This window comes from Nymphalis io, chromosome 3 (genome assembly GCF_905147045.1).
Source record: "Nymphalis io chromosome 3, ilAglIoxx1.1, whole genome shotgun sequence".
NCBI classification, from domain to species: domain Eukaryota; kingdom Metazoa; phylum Arthropoda; class Insecta; order Lepidoptera; family Nymphalidae; genus Nymphalis; species Nymphalis io.
The window spans coordinates 5,486,338-5,506,330 of NC_065890.1; the positions used below are offsets into that span (position 1 = coordinate 5,486,338).

Genomic DNA, 19,993 nt, shown 5'->3' on the forward strand with positions numbered 1-19,993 from the left:
ATTTCATTATATTTATTAAGTGACTTTAATAAGTCACAATAGTCCCATTTTATTAAATTTTTAACAATTTAAAAAATTATATATACTTATATATAGTATTATATTACATGAACCTTAAGAAATAAAAAAATCTTATTGTACTAAGCCATATGAAAACAATACACTCAATTGCTATTTCTTTGTTAAAAGTAATATTCGTTCAATCATAAACTTCGATTATCGACTTGGGCAATCAAATTCAATTATGTTTCTTTCAGAACTACAATCGGTATGCCGATGTTATCAACATTTCCTTCTTTCGCTCGTTGAACGAATGAAACGGTAAAACATATTGCTATCTCATTCTCTGTAACTCCGTTCTTGGATGGTGATGTATGTCATTATTATTATATAATTTTATGTTTTCGACAATAGTGAATAACGATAAGGATTCTGCAATTAAAATTAAACCGTTAGTTTGTTTGTCACGTGGGAATCGTTAAAGGTCATTCGTCACCCGAGCTCTGCGACGGTAACACTAGTTAAATTCGTTAGTTTCTCGGTCGAAGAATATAATTACTATCAAAGTCGAGAGCTTGTAAATTGTTATGGGCTTAAATATGACAAAATCGTTATGTTTCATGTGTACGCTTTACTCTTTTGAACAAATGAAATAGTCAGATTTGCTAGCTTTTTTTATGTTTATAGCTTCTAGTGTAGTGTTACGTTATAAATTAAAAGCGTCCACGTGCGAACATTGAATTTGTTGTCGTCAAAGATGTTATTTAATGTAAATGGGGCCGCCTCTTCTATTGTAAAATAATTTTAACAATTAAATATTGCAATTAATCGTCATTTATAGGAAACTGTAATCGTCTGTTAGATGTTTGTAGTAACCTTATAATTTAAGTTTAGGTAATTTTAATGTTTTACCAAATCTTTTTATTTACTAAAGTTGTTAGTATAGTTATCATGCCCTAAGACCTAAGTTATTAGTTTTCAATGTCAAAACATTGAGATATGTTGTCATTATGGCATAATTAAATAAATACTAACTTCCGGTTTATAATTATGTTGGTGCTGTATTATGCATTTTAAAATGCACACCGGACAAGTGTAGAGTTATCACTAAATTTTAAAATGTTACTGATAATAATTAAATGTAAATATATCCTTGCATGTACAATTTATTAATAATAAAGGTAATACATAATAACAATTAAATTATAAAATAAAACTGTATTTTATCCTATACTCGTGGTATTGTGATGGATGTCTATGTTTAAACAGACATTAGAGATGGTGTCAATGGCCTATTTTATTAATATTGAAGAGTTAATTATTTTTAGGCCAGTATTTTTACCTCAATAAACAAGAAGCATTTCAAATGGCAGATAAAATAATCCAGTATTATTTGAAAAGAAAGGATCTGCTACAAAAATAAAATGATTTGCAAATATTGTAACAATTCAAATCAAAATTTTATCACAACAATACATTATTGTTAATTCTATAAATATTTTATTAGATGGTGCAGAATGTAGCGGAGAGCTCAAGTAGGAAGCTGACTTGCTCGTTAAAATAGGTTAAAACAATATTGAATATAAGAAAAGTCTTTAAAATGAAGCCTTCTCTACATTCTCAATATTTTTGTTGACGGATATTGCTGTTGATCATTCGTGAATGTAATATTAAAGATCAAATGTTTCCATGGGAAGGATCGAATTTTATATTGGAGATGTTGCAGCGGTTGTGAGATGATTTATAATAATGTTCACTAAATATCTGACTATATTTAAGTTATATTTTTTGTATAGACATAGCTTTAAGATTAATGGTGATTAAAATAAAATCATCAAATCGACATTTGTTTTATTTATTTTTATTCTCACGAAAATAAAAAATATGGATATTACAATATAATTAATTCTATGCCCCATGGCATGATATTCACGTTTACACAATATTTAAGACGCGGATATACGTCATTGAACTTGCCCTGCGCAGACCTCGCAACTCCTGTGCGCTGTGTTTGCGAACAGGAGTACCACAGCTTTTAGTATTTTTCAGCACAATGTCTCATAAATCAAATATGACTAAATATTTTTATCTATAATAAACTATGGCATGTAAGAGAAAAAAGGTAAATATTACATTGGGTTACATTCCATATCTCTGCGTTTTATTACAATTGATTAAAAAAATTTAATTATTTAAAGACAAGAGTAAATGCTATATGCTATGCTTTAGATAATCATATATTTGTAACTCAAATGAAGTCATCTCGCGTATATCCACACCTTAATTAGCTAAATATGGTTAGGCACAGCCAAGCAGTTTTAAGTCATATAATATATATGTCCTTCAGACCGATTTCTGTCGCAGGATATATTACAGTGCACAAGTGTGTGTACGAACACAGGTGCACTCTCTATTACCTAACTCTCTTAATCCGATGGGACGGCAATCCGACACGACCGGAAAGAGTTTAGGCACAGGACCAACGGCACATGCTTTCCGAGGCACGGGAGTGTACACACTTCCAACTACCAGACTTTGGGCTGCTACTGAGAATTTTCGACAGAAAAACTCGAATAACTTTTTATTGGCTCTGTGGCCTTACATGTAGCTACTAGAGCAACGAGGCAGTCAATATATATATGTATAATACAAACATTACATAAATCTTTATATTAATCATGAGATTAAAATACTGTGTAACTTACAGTAAATGCAAAAAATAATACAAAGTGTATTTTAAAAGTCTGTAAGTTAGCTTATCATATACTGCTATTTGTTGAAATGTGATGCTTCCATAGACTCGAACACATCCAATTGCACATTTATTCTGTAAAAATAAATGAGATGTAGGCATTTATACAAGAAATTTGATTAAATAACAAAACTAACACTAAAATGTTGCGGGAATAGTAATTGGTTTAAATATTTTATAAAAAATAATGATGTAGATTACCATCACTTAGATATTAAGTTAAGATATCATTATCGAATACTATATATTTTTTGTAGATAAATACTTTTTAAACAAAGGCATATACTTTTTAATTCTTCACAAAAAAGAACTCGGAAGTTGAGTGTTATGTAAATGTGAACATTAGTACGTACTTCCGGAAGGCGGCCTGCACGTCGGCGACCTTGCTGGGATGGCACACGATGGCCAGCTTGCTGTCGGCCGCGAACAGCGCGCTCAGCCAGCGCCGCGCCGCCGCGTGCGCCGCCTCGGCCGTCACGGCCGCGATCGCGCGCACCAGCTCTCTGCAGACGTGTTGCTTTTAGTATAGCTCACCTCTCTCACTACACGTAAACGCTTTGTATAGCTGTCATTTGTAGGCAGTGTATTCAGAGGCACTGCGCCGACATTTCACTGCTTGTTAGGCAAATGTAATGCTTAAAGCGTTATATTTGTCAAAAATTACAGTTGTATAGAAATGGTTACTATGAGTTAACTTTTATGTTGTTTTATGTTTAAAATTTAGATATTTTAGAAAAAAAAATATACAAGCTTCCGTGTATGCGTTATGCTTTTTGGTGGTGTTAGCTTGCGAGATGCAAAGAACAAAATTTTATCTTGGACTTTGCTATGCTGACTGAATCTGAAGCCTGGTAGTGATCTCAAAAAATAAACAACATATACTCGTTTATATCCACCCTGAATAAATTTAGTGGAATCATAAGATGAAAGTTTCATATTAATCGGACAAAAAACACGTACCTGTTATATGTTTCTCCCGCTTGTTTGATATAGTTGAAGAGAGATTGACTGACGACGTCGGCGGGACACTTTTCGTTCTCCACCACCTCGAACAGCGCTGTACTTTTAGCCGATTCGAATAGATCTTTGTCGAACACACCTTCTTCTAAATATTCCTCCTGAAAATAAATAAATTAAATTACTAATATAATTAAAAAAACATGTATTTTATTTGTGTATTCAATATTAATATATTTACCACTATGGCTTTAGCTTTTGTGTAGGCTGCCACAGCATTGGTAGCACGATACAGCGTAAAGGCAAGGCGCCCCTCGTTCGGTGATGGACGGATGCTATAGCCATATGAAAGTCCACATCCGCGTATCAATCGCCACATCGGACCCTGTCACGAAAAGACCCAAGATTATTTTACAATACAGGAAAATAGAGAACTGATCACATTGAATGCCTTATGTATAGCGTAAGTGTATAAGTGCGCACCTCCAGCTGTGTGAAGTAGTTGAGAGCGACGGCCAGCGGCGCGGCGTCGGACAGGGCGTAGCCCAGCGGGCCGGGACTCAGCTGCACCACGAACGAAGACTCTAAGCCGCCCACTCCGACCACCATGCCACCACCCCACCCGTTCATCAGCTCTGCGTCCATGTACAGATTAGGCCTGTAAAATGTTTTACCAAAACACATAGATATAATAATACACAATATTTAATTTAGTCTTTTTTGCTTATATATTTTGGTTTATAAATTTTAAGGTTTAATTACCACAATGAAAAAATATAAACGTTGAAATTATGACGAATATAAATAAAGCGACAAATGAATTCAACACCAGGCAAATATGATCTGCTACTGCAACTGAAGAGGCGATACGAGTTCCTTTACAGCTATAATATAGAATGAGAATATTTTGTAAACTTACTTGAGAGGAGTGATTTCGTTCTCTCTCGCAAATCTTTTCCAAGGTTCCACACTAATCTTGTACCGTTCGAAGTCGGTAGCGAGATGTAACCATGCACTCTCTGTGATATTCTTGAACGTTCGCTTCGCTTCATTCAGCGCCGCTTCAGCCGAGTCGCCGCCCGCGTTTAGCTGCTCTATGAGTTCTTTGAGGAATTTCTGTTGCCGGAGTACAGAACTCCAGTGGACATTACTGTCTTTTGAGTAAAGCGAGTCTCGTAGAATGTCATATACCATTTTGTGACCATTTCTTCTTACCTAAGGGGAACAAAATTTATTGTTAGCTACCAAATAAAAAAAATGAGGTCAAATATGTATTGTTTTTATTTTGTACCTGCGATACATCATTGAGCAATCTTTGAGTGAATACTAATAGTCTTTCCTTAGTTATTTCAGCTGCGTATAAGACTTCATAAAGATGATTAACAACTTCTTCGTAATCTTCTGGTTCACACTGGAACAAAACAAACGACAATGTTATTGAGACTAAAGAATTGAAAAAAAAACTATGTTTAAATTTATATTTATTTAAATTTATATTAAGTATGTTTATAGTGTCATTATTCACTTGATATTCCATTTATTTGATGGTCCAGTATTTTATAATAATACTAGAAAAAGGGTTTTCCAGACGTGTCTGATGTCCTTTGGAGTGCTATATGGATGAATTGTACTATTTAAAGTAGTGAGGATTGCCCTACTTTTCCTTATTTGGCTTAAATACTTCAATGAATAAAATTAATATTAAAGATACATACCCTTGTTTCGATGTGAACAAAGTTGCCAAACTGTCCCACTGCAAAGTTACCGGGACGACCGAACCCGATATCATTAGAGAATGTCACTGTCAACTGTTCCGTGGTCGAGATAACTTCCTCGTGTGATATCAGTTCATCACCGCGCCACACCGGACACTCGGCCAGCGCATTGAGGAGGAGAGGAAGCCACTTGCGTGTAGTTTGATCCACTTTCGTGGTATCGAGGATTATGTTTATCTGAAAAGTTTTGTCAAATATACATTCATAGAAAAATGTGTATTAACAGAATAAACACTTTACATAACAAAGTTTATACGAAGTCAAAAAACTTCATTCAATATTGAAGCATTACACTTACCAGACTTGAGAAGGACCAGCATCAAAAACTCAGCTGTATTATATTTTTTATTTGATATTTATATTCTCATCTCATATCACATTTTACAAAGTTTAATTAAAAATTGTTACAATAATAGTGTTTAATTCATATTTATAGTATTTTTAGAGCAGATTGAAATATTAAAAAAAACTTCAAATAAACTTTATATTTACTTACATATACGAAATTGGTGTTCAGGCTGTGAACCCTCGCGTAAAGCGGCACCTGCTTCAGGTCGAAGTAGGGGCAGGGCTCGGCGCCGCTGCTCCACGAGCGGATGTGGTGGCAGCGCAGCGCGTCGCACGACGGCACGGGCACCGCCGCCAGCGTGCCGGCGGGGGGGGCGCGCTGCGGCCGGACGTAAGTTAGCTAACGTTCTCGTCTAACCAAGGAGTACTCAAGTGATACAGCACAACGCACTGCTACCGGACGATCTCTGATTAAAATCTAATTGATATTACCTCGTTAAATTCCATAGCTTCCTCCAGTTGTTTAGCCTTTTCTGCTAATCCACTTTCACCTAATTTAGCTCTTTGTTCTTCTATTCTCTTCTTTTCTTCTTCTGCCATTCTTAAATAAACAATAAGGCCATTAGCAACGTATACTTTTCATATCTTACTATTCCATAGAAAAAATATTTTGTACATTCAATGTGAGTTTAACATTAGTTCGAAAGCTAAGGAGTGACCCAGACTGATTTGTTAACGTTATATTTTGTCCAACAATAATTACTCACACATAAAGTTGGAATCACACTATCATCAATTCACAAACACAATTCAAAGCCTGCAACGAAACTTATACATGTACTTTAACATTTAATGACTTGAGTGTCAATTGTCATGATGATTAGCAACGAGTTAGAATACCGTGGGGAGTATTAAAAAATCTTCTCCATGAAAAGTACATACTTGTATCAAAGTCCATGGTGATTGGTCAAACTGTGTCAGTCTTTTAATCTTAAACAGATGTATCAATATCCATTTCATATACAAGATCAGCTGTTATGGTTGTAGGTATTAAAATTAAATATATATATTTGTTACTTACTTAGCTTGCAATGCAATACTAGGCGATCCGATGATTGTGACTAAATCACCAGAAAAGTACTTCATCAAAAGTCCCAACCAATAATCTACGTTTTCTGTCAGTAATTCATGTAGTGTTTGTTGCGGATTCATACGGGACACAAACTGAAAAAAGGTTTTTTTTTTTTTAGGGTAAAGTATAACAAGTTTTAAGAGCCGAAATGGCCCCGTGGTTTGAAGTGAGCCATAACCAAGTAATGTGGATTCACACACACACAGGAAGTATTAGTCAAGCAGTTGGACATTTACAGCCTGGTGCTCTTTGCTTCAGCCAAATTTTAAAGATATAAGTATATTTTTTTATAAAATAGGTAGGCGCCCATAGACATTGTCATTGTAAGAAATGTTAACCATCGCTAACATCGCCAATACACCATCAACCTTGGGAACTAAGATGTTATGTTCCTTGTAGTTACACTGGCTCACTCACCCTTTTAACCGGAACGCAACAATACCAAGTACTGCTGTTTTGCGGTAGAATATCTGATGAGCGGGTTGTACCTACCCAAACAAGCTTGCACAAAGCCTTACCACCATTGTAAGCAAAGCGGAAGATATAGCAAAGTGTCATTTTTTTATAAATGGAATTTTCCATAAAAATTTTGATGAAGAATATATTCTCCAATATAATCTAGTGGTACTTACGTCTTTCTCATTCTGTGAATATAAAGCATCACCAATACATCTGAAAGCGATCGCATGGTGTGGATCGGACTCTAAACTGGCCATGGTCTCTCTCAGCTGCTTTCTTATGAGTCGCTTCATGCGATCCATATCAATAGCTTCCTCACCAGAGATTACACTCTTTAGACATTCACGAGCTTCGTCTCGAGCGGCTTCCAACTTATCCATCGGAACATTGTCCAACTCGATTTTAATTAATGGCGCGATGTTTTCAGTTAGATTGTAGGAAACCTGGGAACAAACATATCTGCCTTTATATTTCCATTTCAATAATGTTGCAATTAGTACTTAAGGGCGACAGCTCAGCTAACAAGATGACATCATAAAATAATTATCTTTTAAAACCTGCAATGACCATATTATCAATAGAGATCAAACACACAATATTAATGTATAATATTATCTAACTAGATTTGTTCATGTAAGTCCACATAGATGTTTCTGGATAGGTTTTAATAAAGTTCGATACAGACTAATGTTTAACTAGGAGCCCGGATGGCCCAGTGGATATAACAGGTACTCAAGGTCACAGAGTTTGTGTGTGCTTCATTTGTGTTAATAATATTTGTCTCGCTCACCGCCGTAAATAATAACATAGTTAAGAAACTTGCATGCTTTAATCGAAATTTTGTTTATATATCCACCAAGCTTAGGACTTTAGCAGGAGAGTTTGTTTTACTCTAGTGGGATATTTAAAAGTTGTTAATATATGCGTAATCAAACGAAGCGTCATGCACAAGGTGGTTAGGTTAGGTGGAGCGAGTGGCTAACGTCTCCGGCCAGCGCGTCCTCGCGCTCCACGAGGCGGCGCTGCAGCGGCGCGGCGGCCGTGTCGCACAGGTAGCGCAGCAGCACCGCGCAGCCCGTCAGCTCCGTCAGCGCAGTCGCCTCCGTCAGCAGCGGCCCGCGCCAGCCGAACAGCACCTGTACATTATATTTACGAAAATATAGTATACTCATTAAATCATGTACATTTAAAAGTACTAACCTACAACCTAAAAATAAAAAAATATATAATTAAAAGACAATAAATGTATGTATACTTATTTAAGACCATTACTGCGGTAGTTGGGTATGTAAGATTGTCTTGCTGACAGCACCCACTATTATATATATTTTTCCAAAGCCATACTGGCCATTTTGGATAGGAGCTATTATAATGCACAAACACAAGTATTTTCAAAACCCTAACTCTCATAATGAGATCTGACGACTGTTCGACAATACCAGAAAGAGATGGCTGATCTCTGACATGGCGCATATATTTTGTATTCTGAGGCATGGGAATGTAAAAAACTAACTTACTAAGTCTAGGCTGTTATTTGTAAAAAATTCTTGACGATAAACCCAATAGCCAATCCAACCCAAATTTCGTCCAGGACCCAGGATCTTCGGCCTTATAAGCTAGCCATTGGTTAAAGGCAGTCATATACGTAATTATGTATGCATACAATTAAACATGTCATACAAATACACCAAGACTTTCTTCTTAATTGAAGACTACCTTACTGTGTTTGTTATTTTACAATGCTGTCAATAAAAAATCAGATACCTGTCTATTTTTTTTTATAAAACAACAAAGACCTGTCCACAATCTTCAGTATCAGCGGGCCAGTGCTCCCTTCGTTCTCCATAGTTTGGTGGAGGAGGAATAGTTTGCCATGGTTTAATCCAGTCTTCTTGAGGCTCCTTCCTTCCCTAAATATTGTAATAGCTTGTATTAAAAAGATCTACTAGAAAAAGATATATCATTTATATAAAAGTAATAAAATGTTTGTTAAAGTAATTCATATACAAATTTATCATAACTAATATTATAAATATAAAAGTAAGTTTGTCTGTTTGTTGCCCTTTTACATCTTAACTACTCAACTGACAATTATGAAATTTTGTATACAGTTGAGGGGAACAAAAAAGAACATAGGGTCTTAATACCTTCTCAAATGAAAGTTGAAATCATACTAGCAAGTAATTAAAAAATATTATTACTTAAAGATTTAAAATATTAATTTAGACAAAAATTTAAATAATTAATTTTATATCTCTAATAATTGCTATATTCATAAGACAATTGAAGACATAAGTGGTTGAATAATATAGACACATCATGGTACCTTTATCTAACACAATTTTAGACTTTAAGAGCTAATTGTAATAGATTAATGGTATGTACATGAATTTTCATTTCAAAAACATAAAACTGCTAATACCTTACTGATATTAGGGCTTTGTGTAAACTCGTCTGGCTAGGTACCACCCACTCATCAGATATTCTACCGCAAAACAGCAGTACTTGGTATTGTTGTGTTTCGGTTTGAAAAGTGAGTGAGACAGTGTAATTGCAGGCACAAGGGACATAACATCTTAGTTCGCATTGGCGATGTAAGCAATCGTTAACATTTCTTACCATGCCATCCATGGTGACTATTTACCATCAGGTGGCCATTTGGGCCACATGGGCTCGTCCGCCTACATATGAAATAAAAAAAAAACACTATATAATCTTTTTGTTTCATAATACCATCTTCCACTTGTCTTCAAATAAATTTAAGAAATAAGATAGTCGATAGTATCAGATGAGAACTCAAGATGCAATTTCAACTTGTTAAACTACTTGAATGGGCACTATGTAATAAATACCGATTCTTTAAGATCCATCATGATGTCATCCTCCACAATAGCAAGTGCCTTGAAAACATCTTCAGCTTCAATTTGGCCTGTTAGAATAATCGTCAAATTTTCTGCTCTATAGAACTTCTTGTGGAAATCTCGTACCTAAAAATTGTTTTGAAATTAAATAGAGATGGAATTTAATAGCAGAAACTATCACTTATTTTGCATTTAATACAGACAGTTTATCGAGGACAATTATATACAAACAAGAAACAGATTAGTAACCATTTGGCAAACCGTTTGAAATAGTCATTCAACTGAGTCAAACCACAGGGTGCAAGTATTTAAAAAAAAAGTAATAATTTTAAACTGTATGTTGACTACAGAAAAAAACATCAAAATGTAATCTATATATGTTTGTGACTTTTAATAGTAATGGTAGCTATGAATAATATCTAATTACAAAAAAAATACCTCTATTGAAATAACTACAAATTATTTGTTGAATTTGCAAATATTTATATTTACTTTAGTATTGTTGGTAGAAGTTCTAAGATTTTTCATTATTCCACCTGTCTCCGATGAGTATCCACTATTAGGATACATTGCACGTTGTAAGCTCAACTCACACCTGGAATATATTTGTTAAGTAAACATTTACATTTTACGAAACATATTGTTGTTTTTGAAAAAAATACTCGATTAAAATATATACATCTATAATATTTCATCTTAATAATGCACCTGCAATCAGCTGTATTTTCTCGTCCTTGCATTTCACAATACACAACACCTGCATCTTCTCCATCACCATCAATATGGTGGACCTCAGTTGTAAAACCTTGGTCAGTGAGTGTAGGTCTTAGGATATGATCGAGGTAGATAGGCAGTAAAGTTAACATCCCAGCATCTCCAGCAGTGTGAATGGTATAACAGGTGTGATCAATGTCAGTCCAAGCATTGGTGCCGTGTGCCATGCAACGATTGGCCAATAAATCTAGGATACCCTTGTAGGGGTAGCGTTTTGAGCCTAAGAAGATAAGATGTTCTAATGTATGCGGCAAACCGTCGTCATCATGAGCTTCCGTTGCTAAAAAAGAATGTTTTGTTTACCAAACAATTTGAATAGATATATATAAATATAAACCAGCATAGTGCCCCGCAGGTATAACGCAAAAAATACACATTATTAAAGATCACGTACCAAGGCAAAAAAACCCTTTGACCAGGGGACCCTCGACGTTTGCTATTATTACCGTTAACCCAGTTCTATCGGATACATATTTATTAACAGGAATTACATCAGACGCTTTTATTGAAGAAATCAATTTGAAGTGAGACATATTACTTTAATATAGCAACAATAAAACTATACACATATAACGACAAAATATGTCGTTAAGAAATTACTTGTACAGTCAACTGAATACCGATTACCGGCAATCTGAGATCATGTGGGTGCAATAAAGCAAGGTCGAAATGTCAAATTTTTTGACATTTCACATTGATGACATTAACATTGATTGTTTGGTTGTCAAATAAGCTATAGCAGTACCATTCTGCGAATCGGAAACCTAAAGGAAAATTCGATTTATTCTCCGTAAAAAGGTGTTATCAGTACCTAAAGGTATTATTTACGTTCAATGGTGCAAGTTCATCATAAACTAATATTATTTATTGTGAATGTAGTCATTTCTTATTTTATTGTTTTATTGTCAATAACTCGGCGCTCGTACTCGTCTGGAATTGAAATAAATAATAATAATAATAATCTGGAAATTAATAATCAATCACTACATATTATTAAACATAGTTCAACCGCCACGCCTGTCTGTCTGAACGCGTTAAATTCAAAAAGTACCGTAGGAGTAAAGTTTCACTTACTTTGAACATTAATAGCTATGGATGAACAAATCAAAACTTAGTATGGAAATAAATATTATATTTTGTATTTTTTGTATATACCGAATGCTCGCTAGCATCCCCCTTAACGATATTAATTAATCTTGTTTAGGAAAATTACTTAAGGTGGAGTACAAATATGTTCATTAAGTTAAATTGAGTTCAATTGTTGTTATAATGCGGTGGCATGGTGGTCATAATGTTTCACTGCGAAGAAGAAGAATGTTAGTGATGAATGTGGAGGGTTATTAAGCAAGAGGAAGACCAAAACAAATATGGATACATGTCACACTTTTATTTAATTTTTATTAATGTGCAACGTTTTATTTTCATTTTGAAATCATGACAATAATAAATATTACATAGTATGGTAATGGTAAGGATAAAACGTGGAATGGTACAAAGGTAATTTTATATTTTAAATTAGCTAAAATTAGATAATTATAAGATTAGCCTGTTATTAAATCCATGATTGATAATACTTAATTATTTATTACGAGATATTTTTTTTGATAAATAATAATCAGATTTGTATCTGGATTGTTATTAGCATATACAAGTACGTACGTGTATCATTATAACAATCGCCTTTAGTTTTGTTTCTAACTATTACTTGTGTAATCACCGCTATTTTATATTCAAATTTACATTTCTGGTAATAATTTCTTTAAATTTTAAAGTATAATAGACAATTATGAATTTATTACATAAAATTTAAAAAAATATACTGTAAAAATCATAGTAACCGCGGAGAACGTTGGCAAGAATGGTAACAGCATTTCCCCGATGAACCGCACTTCCTTGTCATCCATCAATAATACTGTCACCAGTGGAGACAATAATACGTCGTGGTATATTTTGAATAAAGGTTTTGCATTATTATTATTATATTATATATATTATTTCAAGGTTCAAGTGTTTCAAATTCCAATGGAAGAAACACATAATTTAAAATAAAAAATAAATATTACTTTCTTGTTTTGCTTTCAGCTCATCCCGCTGTGGCATCGGCCTTGAGCATTGTTTTCTGATTTAAGATGGGCCTTATATGTCACACATGCAAATGTAGCGTCCGACACTAGTGCCTGTCCCCGTTTCTAGGGAAGCTAGTCCATCGGGTCTTTTACCAACATCACGAGTAATTCCATGGGGCTCGATAGGAGCAAAAAAGTTTGATATTGACCAGAGCCCTTTTTATTATACCTTTAAGAGAACCGTTACGGAAAAGCCCACCCTCTTTCCATACGGGCTCCATCTGAGCTAAAAGAACAGTGTAGTCGGAAACCAATTGTTATTTGAAAATTGCTAAGGTTTTTAAAGGGTATCCCATGCAACCAGTGACCTGACTTATTTGATAAGCCCGATACGCTATGGCGTTGTGAGGAATGGGTAATATTTCTCCGTTTTATTTAGGTGGTATTTGTTCGTCCCTTCCACCTACCTATTCTTTATAAAAAACAAATACAAATCCACGTGAATCGACACAACTTCAATCGTTTATTAACTGAAATATGGATTGAGACTCAGTAAGTGTAATTAAAAAAAAAACCTAATAAGGCTGTACTTTTCACGATCATGGAAAACGATGATTTGATATTGGCTTCTTAATGACATTGGCTGTCGATCAACAGCCGCTTGAGCATTGATCAACGTTCGTTCAATTACAGGCATCATTGAGGTGATGTTCGCTTGGACATGCTACGTGAGTGATTATTATAATTAGGTATATCATTGTCCTTGAAACAATCATGTAAATTGCTTGCAGTGCCTCGCAACTTGACATGTAGTTTTGCGTTAAATTCTGAATATTGCTTTGATATTTTATCGTCTACATTCTATTGAATTGAAGAAATATAGACAATTATTAACATTCTTGTAATATTTAATAATATAAATTAAAAAAAGATATAATATTTAAATATAAGTTTAGAATATATTTAGTTATATTTATTAGGTATATCAACAGTTGCAGTCATTTAGATATTTTGAAATAACTTATATATTTTTTATTTATTTATTACTATTAATTTTACAAATTACCACTTAATTTAAGTTAAATAATAGCAATGAATATAATTGAATAGATACATTATAAGAGATACGAGATAAGCCGAGATGGCCCAGTGGTAAGATCGCGTGAATCTTAACCGATGATCGTGGGTTCAAACCCGAGCAAGCTCCACTGAATTTTCATGTGCTTAATTTGTGGTTATAATTCATCTCGTGCTTGACGGTGAAGGAAAATATTGTGAGGAAACCTGCATGTGTCTAATTTTACTGAAATTCTGCCACATGTGTATTCCACCAACCCGCATTGGAGCAGCGTGGTGGAATAAGCTCCAAAACCTACTCCTCAAAAAGGGAGAGGAGGCCTTAGCCCAGCAGTGAGACATTCACAGAGTGTTACTGTACTGTACTGTATTATAAGAGAGATTACTTTGACGACTGTACCAGTGTCAACTGTGTCGCAGTCGGCAGTGTTTTCCACCCTGACTTAAAGGTGATGTTAAAATGTTACTCATATAATTAGATTTTTTGTGGCCTGTTTATTACTTTAAATCTGGTTACAAAAGACACAGATTTACAGTAAAGATGCAAATTGACCTACATGCCTCTGTACAATAACTATTATTCAAGATAAGAAATGTTTGTTTTAAGGGAGATCCTACTACTACATAACAATATCTGTGTACTAATTTAAGCGGCAAATTGATTCATAATTCAGTATTTCAATTGGCGCTTATATATGGTTATTAAATTTAACTTAGGTGAAAATCGAATTAATCTTGAATTGATTTCAAAATCTCGATGACAGTCGTCAATTGCCTTTAATGTAAATACAACTTTAGTAACATAATAATAAAACGTAAAATGTGCATTTTACTGCACCGTAACCCACAATACAATAACCAAAGACTTTCGAATGAACGTCATTCAGAGTTCAAGTCTGTTTTCTACACATTGCGTGAATGGTGAGATGTGTTATGTCTGTATCCCACGATTTGTTATCAAGAACACAATCACCATGTACCCCACCGGACTCCGTCTTCCGCCGTGCGACTCTCGACTATCGGCTGCCACACAGTTCGTATCACGCGTCGCTGCCGAGAGTGCACGCATACCAACTCGAAAAGTAACGTCGTCGCTGTACGCGTAACTGGACACATATAGCTTCATTAAGGATTTTATTAAAGTTATTATTTGGAAAACGCAGTAGTATTAGGGGTGAGTTTTTATACTTATTTATATTTAGATTAAAAAAAAAAACTATTTACCTGAACTTTTTTTTGAGAATAGGTGTTTTATAGGTAATCGATATTTTTATACAAATGGATATAAAAATGATATTTAATAAATCTAATTAATAATTTACTCTAACAAAAAAATATCTGAAATTAAAAATAAAAACCACTCACATCCACTTTGAAAACATAAAAAAACATAAGTAGGTAGTAATTAATAAATTTTATTTTCAAGCTCAAATTAAATTATTTTTCTGTAAAAAAAAACTCGCACACTTGCCAGTGTCGACCAGATTGTATGTATGCCAGATTGTAACGCTGTTTTGTAATGTTCTACAATTCAGTGTCAGATACTATTATAAATTACTGGCTAAGTTATGAAATCATTGAGTTAGTATTCATCATATAGTTTGTTTCGGAAAATATTGGATTCTACTCCTGCGAAGCTTAAGTATAATCCGTACGTTCCTTGGAACGAAAATATATTATCTTTTTTACTTACTGGCATCAATAACGGTTGACAATATGGAGTTATTATAATTAGTAGCTTAGAAAACATGCGGGAACAGATAAACATACATGCATAGGTACATTTCTGATATTCATCCTCCTTTTGGGTTCACCATAGTAAGGTAAAAATTGAAATTTGTGAGTACATATTTAAAACATGACCTATCTTAATTCACAAGTCATTTACCTATTGAATTTCAGCTTTGGAAAAACACCTTTCTAAAAACTGTTGAAAGTAGTTGGAACGTTAACTCAATAAGGTTATTGAGTTTGTTTTAAGCTTCGATAAATATTGATAAATTTATGTTATATATTTATTTATAATAACAAATGAGGAGAGTTTTTTTGTAATGTAACTGAAAAAAAAACTTAGCCAGTATATGTACATAAAATTTATAATAATAGATGCACGTTTCGGAAAAGGTTTTAGTTTATAATATTATATTATAGTATAAGAAGCAAAGCTTCGTAGTATCACACACTTTATATTTAGAGGATTGACGAGACCAGCGTGAATTTCATGTTCTTTTAAATAAAATATTTGAAAGAAATAAAACCGTTTTGGCATTTATAATAAAGTGGTATTACACAACATAAGTCATGTTTATATATTTAATATATTTTTTATAGCTTTACTGTATTGTAACTGCTGATGGGTAAAATTATTTCACTTGATCCATTTTTCTGTGCCTACTTTCTACTTTATCTGCTAAGACTATTCTCACGTCACAAATATTTTTACTATCATTATTGTAGGACGATATCTATTGTGTTCTCTGTATAAATAATATGTGTGATATTTTTGTAATTGAATTTAAAAAAATATATTACAGCAAGGTACAAAAGTCAACCTACTTATTTTTTCAAAGAAGTTAAATTACACACCGTCACGAAATTGCTCATTAAGCCATGTTAAATATTTTAACTTTTTTATAGAATAGGACGAGCATATGGGCTACCTGTTAAGTTAAGTGGTCACCAACGCCCATAGACATTGGCTTGGTAAGAAATCTTAACCATCGCTTACATCACCAATGGGCCATCAACCTTGGGAACTAAGATGTTATGTCCCTTGTTCCTGCAATTACACTGTCTCACTCACCCTTCAAACCGAAACACAACAATACCAAGTACTGCTGTTTTGCGGCAGAATATCTGATGAGTGGGTGGCTCCTACTTAGACAGTTTGCACAAAGCCAATAAATGAAAAAGGAATAAGATCAAAATTAAAACTGTTATTTTTTAATGTTTTCTTTTAGTGTTTTGTCGTTTTGTCCGTGTCTTTATTGTATCTCCCATTATCTTTGTATTTTGTATGCCTGTTTTTTCAAATAAATATCCAATCTATTTGAGCTTTTTTTCGGATTCGGATATAATTTTCTAGGTTCAGGTTATAAAAATAAACGTTAAACAAAGCAAAGTATATTTTCAATATTTTTATGTGTTTTCTATGTATTTGTAATGTTTATTTTTACAAGCTTTTATTTAACATTTGTTATTAGTGTGGACCAAATAAAAAAAAGCAAACCCACAAAGTAGTTTAAACTTTGCACAGGCCATTGGTAAAAATACATCTTAGTATATTTACCTATTAAGTTTTATTTCTTTAAGACTATTAATTGATTTTTTTAAGTGATATCTCCCTTGGATATTTTATTTGTTTATATCGAATATTTATTTTGATCAGAAGAGTTATATAAGTATCGATAATAATGGCGAATTATATTTCCATATATTTAAAATATGAATCGTGATTTATTGTATCGTTTGAGATAAATTAAAATCATAGTACGTAGGTACTTAGGAATTAAATGTGGATTTTAATTATTTTACGTATATATTTATAAACATATCATTATTTTTTTATCGATGATATTATAGTTCGTAATAATTACCTAACATAATCTGTGATAAAAATTAAATACTTTATCTATTATCTGCAAAATTGCAAGTATGCGTTAGAATAATTCCGATTCATATGATTGATGGATAAGATTATACATTGTGTTAATTACTTTTTGTGGACGCTGTTTACAATTATATTTTATTCGTCAAGTTTCGGATTTGACGTATATATGCAGATAGACGGGAGGCAGATTTTCATCTGACACATGCAACCTGCATACATGCATCCTCACGATATTTCCCTTCACCACCTATCACGGGATAAATTATACATTAACAGACAGCTCAGCACATAAAACTCAGCAATGCTTGCTCGGGCTTGAACCGATTAATTGAACTTAATCTTCGGTTAAGATTCACATCTTCGAACCACTGGGTCATTTTGACTCGTATATAAGTATAGATAAGTTTACAATTGATTATATTATATACTTATTTTTCTTTATGGATACGTATAAAGTTAACAAAAGCATCGTACTGTAGTTACGTATATACTTTATAGCTAATGAATATATTCGTTGCATGGTACACTTCAAGGCTACGATTACTGACAATGATAGATTCAATGGTATTATCGGGTTAATAGCGATGGGACACTCATTACGCTCTCCATAACGGTACAGCAATGTCAGTCGTTACGATTAATGTTTGTAAATCACCATTTGATACTTAGATATTGTCTACCAGATGCTACAACATATCAATAAACAATCAAGTATGAAATCAACATGAGTTTCAACTTCCGTCATTTAATTAAAAAGATTTATAATAACAAATTTAATAAAAGATATAAAACTAATGATACCAAAATATTTTTTCTACGTTGATAAGATATTACGTGGCTATATTTCAGTAAATGTGTCGGTAGTGTGTGTTTAAATTAGTCCTCTATATAATACATATATGTAATTTTTTTTCTATTTTATTTAAATTACATACATTTTCTTCCGCTAAACAGCAATACTTTGTATTACTGTGTTTCGGCTTAAATAGTGAGGTAACCAGTGTTGTTACAGGCACAAAGGTCATAACTAGATTCCGTAGTTGGCAGCACATTGGCAGTGTAATTTCTAACAGTCGCAGTGTCTATGGGTTATGGTGATCACTTACCATCAGGTGAAGTATTTGAACGCCTAAAATAAATCAATAAATCCTCTATCCAATATGTACCTATTTCACATTGATTTTGATTTATGCTTTGTGGGAGCCTTTTAAATAAAAAAAAACAAATAAATAATATATTACGTAATTTTGTGTTCGCCATAGTCTTGTTTAAATTGTATAAATTGACCTTTTTTGACCTTTCGACTTTTGTTATATACCTGTTAATATTGTAGACAGCACAAGCTTTGAGTCGGAAACTACTATTAAATCAACGAATATTTATTGAAAAGAAAAATAAACACGAAAATCATTTAACATATTTTTTCTTTTAAATAAACTTCTCTAGCGTTGCAATAAAATTTGATTTATGTATTAATTTCTTTTGTATTTTAAGTAATATTTTATTTTAAACCTGTCACTGAGATTGATGATGTTTTAAAAGATATAATATTTATAGCTTTAATAATAAAGGTTATTAATTCGATGGTAGTATTTTATCCTTCTGGGTTGGTACCATCCACTCATCATTTATTCTACTGCAAAACAGTACTACTTAGTATTATTGTGTTCCGGTCTGAAGGGTGAGTGAGTCAATGTAATTACAGGCACAATGGACGAAACTTCTTAGTTCCCAAGGTTGATGGCGTAAGAGCGGTATTAGGAATGGTTAATATTTCCTATAGGTTCACTGACTTATTACAAGATTGTTTGCCAGTCCGACTTTTATAAAAAAACCTATTATAATAATATTACAATTAGTAAAAAAAACTTATTTTACCGGTAAATACTAATTAAACAATAACATCATTACATTTGAAAATAGAATACGAAGCATTGAGTATCTTTTATTCGTAAGGGACTTAAAATTTTATAGAAACGTTTTGATACTTATATACAACTTAAAACAATATAACCGCGAACCTTAATATATACATTGACTGCATGATCTTTAATCTCGCATGCTTTTAATCACTGCAAGAAATTAATCTTTGTTCTTTTGCAATTATCTACAGTCCGTGTTAAGCAACATTATGTTGTTTTACTTCTCATTAAAATAGTTTGATCCTAATGATATGATACATATATATGCGCAGGTATTTTTTTTTTTTTTCGGGAAAAACGTTCTGCACTAGCCGCCTTCG

At 33.2% G+C, this 19,993-nt stretch overlaps 3 protein-coding genes across 9 annotated transcripts in view; 2 read left to right on the plus strand and 1 right to left on the minus strand.

The window, feature by feature from the left end:
- The window catches only part of LOC126781069 (protein ultraspiracle homolog), a 38,201-nt gene extending 36,360 nt beyond the window's left edge, over nucleotides 1–1,841 (plus strand). For all 7 annotated transcript variants that reach the window (XM_050505852.1, XM_050505853.1, XM_050505847.1 and 4 more), the window contains one exon: nucleotides 258–1,841. In XM_050505852.1, coding sequence (XP_050361809.1) covers nucleotides 258–309 — 52 coding nt within the window. In that variant the 3' untranslated portion in view covers nucleotides 310–1,841. The remainder of the gene's footprint in view (nucleotides 1–257) is intronic.
- Nucleotides 1,840–11,645, minus strand: LOC126781067 (uncharacterized protein C05D11.1-like). The gene is made up of 18 exons (XM_050505844.1): nucleotides 11,393–11,645; nucleotides 10,933–11,278; nucleotides 10,717–10,819; nucleotides 10,216–10,350; nucleotides 9,160–9,273; nucleotides 8,347–8,499; nucleotides 7,537–7,806; nucleotides 6,854–6,996; nucleotides 6,265–6,373; nucleotides 5,981–6,151; nucleotides 5,425–5,661; nucleotides 5,001–5,120; nucleotides 4,629–4,924; nucleotides 4,193–4,367; nucleotides 3,951–4,094; nucleotides 3,713–3,870; nucleotides 3,106–3,255; nucleotides 1,840–2,827 (listed from the first exon to the last, which is right to left on the minus strand). Exons 1-18 carry the CDS (start codon nucleotides 11,529–11,531, stop codon nucleotides 2,770–2,772), a joined length of 3,021 nt encoding a protein of 1,006 aa, XP_050361801.1. The 5' UTR covers nucleotides 11,532–11,645; the 3' UTR covers nucleotides 1,840–2,769.
- A 3,516-nt stretch (nucleotides 11,646–15,161) lies between these two features.
- The window catches only part of LOC126781044 (long-chain fatty acid transport protein 4-like), a 28,889-nt gene continuing 24,057 nt past the window's right edge, over nucleotides 15,162–19,993 (plus strand). Inside the window, exon 1 of the mRNA XM_050505812.1 lies at nucleotides 15,162–15,315. The gene's annotated coding sequence lies outside the window, so the exon portion shown is untranslated. The remainder of the gene's footprint in view (nucleotides 15,316–19,993) is intronic.

Excerpts from the sequence above, each read along its gene's own strand:
- LOC126781067 (XM_050505844.1), bottom strand. The coding sequence starts at position 11,531 with ATGTCTCACTTCAAATTGATTTCTTCAATAAAAGCGTCTGATGTAATT. Across the intron at positions 7,807-8,346 it reads AGGACGCGCTGGCCGGAGAC|GTTTCCTACAATCTAACTGA; the intron begins GTTAGCCACTCG and ends GTTTGTTCCCAG. Across the intron at positions 5,121-5,424 it reads TTGTTCACATCGAAACAAGG|TGTGAACCAGAAGATTACGA; the intron begins GTATGTATCTTT and ends GTTTTGTTCCAG.